Raw genomic sequence first — 6068 nt, 5'->3', positions numbered from 1 at the left:
GAGCTGAAAATATTTAATCTCTGGCCCTTTACAGAAGAAGTTTGTCAGCCCCTGCCATAGTCTGGTAGCCATCCCAAACCCACATCTGAGGGCCAGTTGGGAACCTGGAGGCCTCAGGAGACACCAGTGGGGCCAGATGACTATGCTGATAGCCCATTGCTCCCCCACCTGCCACACACCCCAATGAATCAGCGCTGGTAGAGTTCCTACAACTTAGATAGAAGCCCACGGACGTGGGTGACAGATCCTGAAATGTCACCAGCACAAGGGGGCTCCAGATGCAAATTAAATTCAATTGTTTCTAAAAAAAATGAAGTCCATTTTTTTACCTTCTGTGTTTGTGAACTGAGATGTCACATCCCATTCACAGGGCCAGGTGTGCAGATCCTGGGCTAATTGTTCATACCTGCCTTCAGCCACTCACCTCTATACTTGCCAGGTGAAGCTCTGGACATGCTTGCCAGCTGGGTGGTGCCCACTCAGAAGACTGCATTCCCACAGGGCCCTTGTGAAGGGGGAGAAGGCGGTCGCTATGCTTGCACCCTGCGGGCCTGCCTTCCTGGTCACAGCTAGCAGTCCAGTGGGCATTCAGCCCCAGGGTGCCTAGTGGCTGGGGGATCACACCCTGGTCAGTGGTGATCTGTACTGGAGGGTGACTCGGACAACCAACCAAACCTCTTTCAGGAGGTTTGAAACTGCAGAGAAAGCCAGAGCACAGAAGAGGGGATAGAGGAGAACGCGAGAGAACAGTGAGCAGAAACCCTGAGTAAACCGACTGATAGGGTCTTGGCAGGAGCCAGGACTGCAGAGGCTGAGAGGACCTGAGTGCCAATAAAGGTGGATACCCAGCTTAGTGGATAGGGGACACCTATACAGGAGAGTGGTGAAAAGCAGGAGGTTGACAAAAATGGCCCAGTTGCTGTAGCTCTCTTGGGCCCATTGCCCAGACAACATTCAGGCCTCCACAAGGACTGGCTGACTTTGCCTTTCCTCACACCTCCTCACATTGTTACCACAAGTCTCCAATCACCAAAGAAATTCTGGGTCTGGCCTCCCCGTAGTTTTACACTCTCACACTAGCATACACTTGGCCTTCCGCATGTCATCACAAATTGTAGATTCATGCTTCTCACTCACTGTATGGTGGCCCCGTCTGCCCCCTGGGTTCTGCCACAGGTGAGCCAGTGTTCATATCCCATCTCTCCTCCAAAGTGCCTGTCATCTGTCTTTAAGGCTGTTTGTTTGGATTTCAACCCCAGCTTTTTGGTATGTTAAGGAAAAGTTATAATTTTGAGAAAAATCCAGTGTTTTCCTGCAGTTAGGGTAAGAATGACACTCCTTATAGCTTTCTGCCTCTGAGCAGAAGGCAAAACTAACCTCTAAGGCAGTTTTAGGATGATGCTTGAGGGACTTACTCCAAGGTGGTCACCACCCAAGAAGTAGTCCAGGCTACAGAGGCTACAGACCAGCTGCTGGAGGAGGTAGCCTTGGGGAGGGCCTGGGAGAGTACCGTGCATATTGAAGGTGTCACAGCGCTGTGGAATGGTCGGTAAGGCCGTGCAGCAGTGCCACAGGGTCACCATGGCACCTCTCTCTCCCTCCTACCTCACTCCAGGGACACACTCAGCCTGTGTCACCTCCACCTCCATGGGTAGCTCCACACTGAAAAGAGGGGTGCTCTACTCGGACCATCCCAAATCCAGCTGTTGGAAGTTGTTGAGGACCCAGAGAGATGGTGCAGACCTAGGGCCCCCTCAGCAGCTCCCAGAACTCAGCCTGCTGCTTCCTGCTTGCCCAGAGGCCCAGCCATCCCCAGTAGAGCACCTTCCTGCTCATGGTGCAGTCACTCTAAGGAAAAAACCCAAAACAAACCCATTGCCTTTGACTCCAACTCATGGGGACCTCATTTGTTACAGTGTAGGCCCAAGCTCTATAGGGTTTTCTTGACTGTAATATTTACGGAAGCAGATCACCACGCCATTCTTCTTTCTTCAGCAGCACTGCTGGGTGGGTTTGAACTGCCAACCTTTCAGTTAGTAGTCAAGCACAAACCATTTGCACCATCCAGGGAACTCATTCTCTCTAAGGAGGAAAGTTTAATCTCCAGACCAAGACACAGACACTGGCTTCATCTCCAAAACATTTATTCCCAAATTTGAGGCAATCGGTACAAAATTCTCCATCCCACCAGACAATTCTTCAGCCTCCACAATAAGAAGCCTCTTTGAGCTATAAGTGCCTTCTGTAGAATGCCCATGTAGAGTACCCAGTTGGCCCTCTGTTCATAGCTCAATGTGCTCTGTCTGCGCTGGATTCTCTGCTGCCTTCTTGGCCAGGACCTCAGTCCAGAAAGCCACCTCCTTGTCTTTCAGCTTCTGGGATGCCTTAGTGGAGATGCCAATCTCCAAGTACCCTTCCTTCTGGTCATATGCTGGCCAATGGGGCAGCCCCTCTCCATTGGGGTCCCTGGGAACAGAATCAAATAGAAATTCCCAAAGTTACAGTGTGGTCCGAAGCAACCTTCTGAAACATGCATGGCTTCATCTCTGCCAAGAGGCTCACTCACCGCCAAGACAGGGAGCTCACCATCTCTGGGGGGAGCTTGTTCCCTTTTAAAAAGCTCCCATTGTTAGAGTACTTTGGTCATAGAGTCAAGAGCTTTACCACTTAAACTTCCCAAATAGGTATACCCTATTACCCCGTCCCCAACTCTGCTCTTCTCTGCCACCAATCTCACCCATTCCGAGCAAAGTTGGCCCACAGTTTCATCACCATCTTGCTGAGTTTGACCTCCTCTTCTGTGCCACTCTCTGTGGAGAAGGGAAAAGAAAAAAAGCCTTTGATACTCAAAGTATGCTTCATGGACCACCAGCATCAGAATTAATTGGGGGCTCATTAGAAATGCAGAATGTTGGTCCTTATCCCAGACCTACTGATTCTAAACCTGCATTTTAACAAGATCCTGGGTAATTTGTGTGCACTTCAGGTTTGAGAATTACTGATCTGGGAGTCAGTGATGGGCCTCTAGTCAATCTGTGAGCTGGCTGCATTTATCTTTTTGTGCCCACATGACCCTCCTTCCCTTTCAGAATCACAATGTCACACCCCAGAGCTTCCTTCACAGCAGCAGCTCCAACTCCAAGACTGCTCTCCCTTGGGTATTTTCTCAATCTCCTTCACCCACCCCCATTTTGATAGTCTGAAAAAAACAGAGCTGAAATGGTCCTATGGGGTTATATAACCGGGAGATGCCCAGAGGCATTGGTGTGTCAGAGAGAACCAAAAGGTGGGTCACAAGTTCTCTGTAACACTTAGTGGGTAGGTATTGTAGGCATTGGTGAAGGATTTTCTTTAAAATATTGTGTTATTAAATAGATCAAATTTTAAAAGATGTGAGCTTTAGATAAATGTTAAAATAGATGGTAGTTATATAGCACATAGATGGTAGAGAGATATATGCTAGATAATAAATGAGCAGACACGTAGAGAGACACACACACATAAGAAGTGATTCAAAGTTCACACCAAGTCTAGCCTTACTCTCACTCGCATTCTGTTATGCTCTTAGGAGTGGGAAATGTAGGGATGGCATTCTAGCCCTACAGGCGACCTACTACCTGTCTTATTGATGCCACAGGTCTGGATTCTGAGAGTGACCACAGCTGAGGGCATGTGAATGCGCATCCCCCATCATGCATGTTAGAGCAGGAGAAAGGCTGGGAACTGCCCAATGTAGTTCAACCCTATTATGCTGAATTCAGGAAACTAAGGCCAGGAAAGAAGGAGGAAATTGCTTAAGGCCACCAAACCGAGACTTGAGCCCAGGTCTCCTAACTACAAGCTCATAGCCAGCAAAGAGCCGTCACCTTTTAAAAACGGGGCCCCGAAGACTGAGAAGAGCTCGTCCCCGTGATCTCCTATCACCGTCTTGGGTTTCATCTCTGGTGAGAAGCTTGGGCGATACTGAAACTCATACACGTAGGTGGGGCCTCCAGCATCTGAGAAAACAAGAATTCACGCTCAGTTCGTTTTACCAGATGTGCACCTGGATGATACCAAGGTCTCCAGGGGGCCCTGAGCGTTCAGGGAATTGGTCACACATCTGGGTACTGAGTACACAACACCAACAATATTAATAGTGGCTGAGCTCTGTGAGTGCCAACTGTGTGTTGGGAGCTGTGTGGCCCTGCAGGAAGCCCCTGGTTATCATCTCAATTCAGAAATGGAGTTTCAGGAAAGCTCATTAAGTCACTTAAGACTGCATCGTTGATTGAGGTGGGGCAGGGATTTGGGCCTAGTATTTGTTGAATGAAGTATTTGTTGAATGAATGAATGAATGTTGAAATTCCTACATCAATCCATTCAAAATGACTATCATTATAGGGCCTTAGGTCAATTCATATAAACCCCTTTGCCTACTGATGCCTTCATACACACAAAAATCTATATACATCCAGTGTACGCCATTGTATTTCATTGATAAAAGACTAGTTTTCATTCCTTTGGAGAATATCTATAGTCCAACAGATGTGTTCAATTTTCCCTAGTTTTGAACATTTTCACTGGTATAGAAATTTTACAACTTTCCCCCCTAAGCATAGTAAGAACTTTACAAAATGCAGAAAAATGAACCAAAAGATCACTTACAATCCCACCACTCAGAGGAAGCCTTTTTTGGTAATTTAGCACATATGCCTTTAATATATATAAAATTGAGATAATATCATATTTGCTATTTTGGAATATACTAGAATCATTTCTTCACACCATTAAATATCATCCACAAAAAGATTTAACAATAAATGTCCTCCCAACACGAGGATTTGTCTCTGCGCTGTACAAATGGTTAATGTGCTCAGCTGCCAACTGAGAGGTTGGAGGTTCAAGTCTAACCAGAGGTACCTGAGAAGACAGGCCTGGGAATCTAATTCTGAAAAATCAGCCACCGAAAACCCTAGAGAGCACAGTTATACTCTGACACTCTTGGGGTTGCCATGAGTTACAGTCAACTTGACGGCAACTATTAACCTGAAAACATGAGGACTCAGCACCATTCAATTAATCCTTCCCCTCACTTCCTCATCGTGCCCTTGGATTAAAAAAAAAGAAGTGTTGTTTGGAACAATCAGTCCTTCTGTGGCTTTGAAATGTGCTTGTTAAACAGGTGCTTCAAGGCCAAGCTGAATCTGCTGAAGGAGGTGGTTTAGCCTTGCCTCTGCCACTCAAAAGTTTTAGAAAAGAAACAGAACCCAACCATACAGGAAAGGCCTTTTGTGAACGAGAGAACTTATTTTAAGCAGTATCTTCCCCAAAAGAAATTCTTTTTTTTTTTTTTTAAAGTTACTGTGTAGGATATATAACACTCCTATGATTACAACACAGGTCTACAGAGGAAAGCAGGGCACAGATTTGGGTAACAGCAATTAGGAACAAAAGACGCAGAGACTGATAATCAAATATTTGCAAGTTAAAACAGAGCGTGCTGTTCTCTCTCTCTTTTTTTTTTCTTCAGTTGGGGTAGGGAGTATGAAATTGGCAATATTTTTTAATCTCAGTATCCCAAGTGCGCAAGAGAGTTAAGAAATCCACAGTCTTATACGCTGAATAGCAATTTTGCAATAAGTATCAAGAGCTTTAAAATACTCTTACAGTTCAGCCCAGTAATTTCACTTCGAAAGCAGTCCTAAGAAAATTATTAGAGATGTGGTCAAAGATTTATGCACATAAGGATGAATATAATGTTATTTGTGCCATCAAAATAGGAGCAACCAGCCTAAGTAGCCAGTAAGAAGGGATGTTAAAGCCAGTTATAATGTATTCATTCCACGGAATCATATGCAGCCAATGAAATATACGTTTTTCAATGACATTGGGAAATGCCTATAATATACTATTAAAAAAAAATCGTAACATTGATCTTTTAATTATAGGTAAGACATGAAACAATTATTAGGAAAACAAAAACCAAAAACATTGACAGCAAAGTCACCAGGCAGAAGAACTATGAGTGATACCTCATTTCTTCTATGTGTGTTCCTGTCTTTTCAAAACTTTTTACAATTGTAACA

At 45.2% G+C, this 6068-nt stretch overlaps 1 protein-coding gene across 1 annotated transcript in view; it reads right to left on the bottom strand.

Moving 5' to 3' along the window:
* Positions 1-1439: 1439 nt before the first annotated feature.
* LOC135228341 (liver carboxylesterase 1-like) overlaps positions 1440-6068 on the bottom strand; it is a gene marked incomplete at its 5' end in the record, with an annotated part of 12352 nt that continues 7723 nt past the window's right edge. Inside the window, 3 exons of the mRNA XM_064273514.1 lie at positions 1440-2466; positions 2738-2810; positions 3867-3998. Coding sequence (XP_064129584.1) covers positions 2283-2466; positions 2738-2810; positions 3867-3998 — 389 coding nt within the window. The remainder of the gene's footprint in view (positions 2467-2737; positions 2811-3866; positions 3999-6068) is intronic.

The sequence above is a fragment of the Loxodonta africana genome, chromosome 21, assembly GCF_030014295.1.
Source record: "Loxodonta africana isolate mLoxAfr1 chromosome 21, mLoxAfr1.hap2, whole genome shotgun sequence".
Classification (NCBI taxonomy): domain Eukaryota; kingdom Metazoa; phylum Chordata; class Mammalia; order Proboscidea; family Elephantidae; genus Loxodonta; species Loxodonta africana.
The sequence above is the reverse complement of the archived record's forward strand: the minus strand, read 5'-3'. Positions and strand labels throughout refer to the sequence as shown.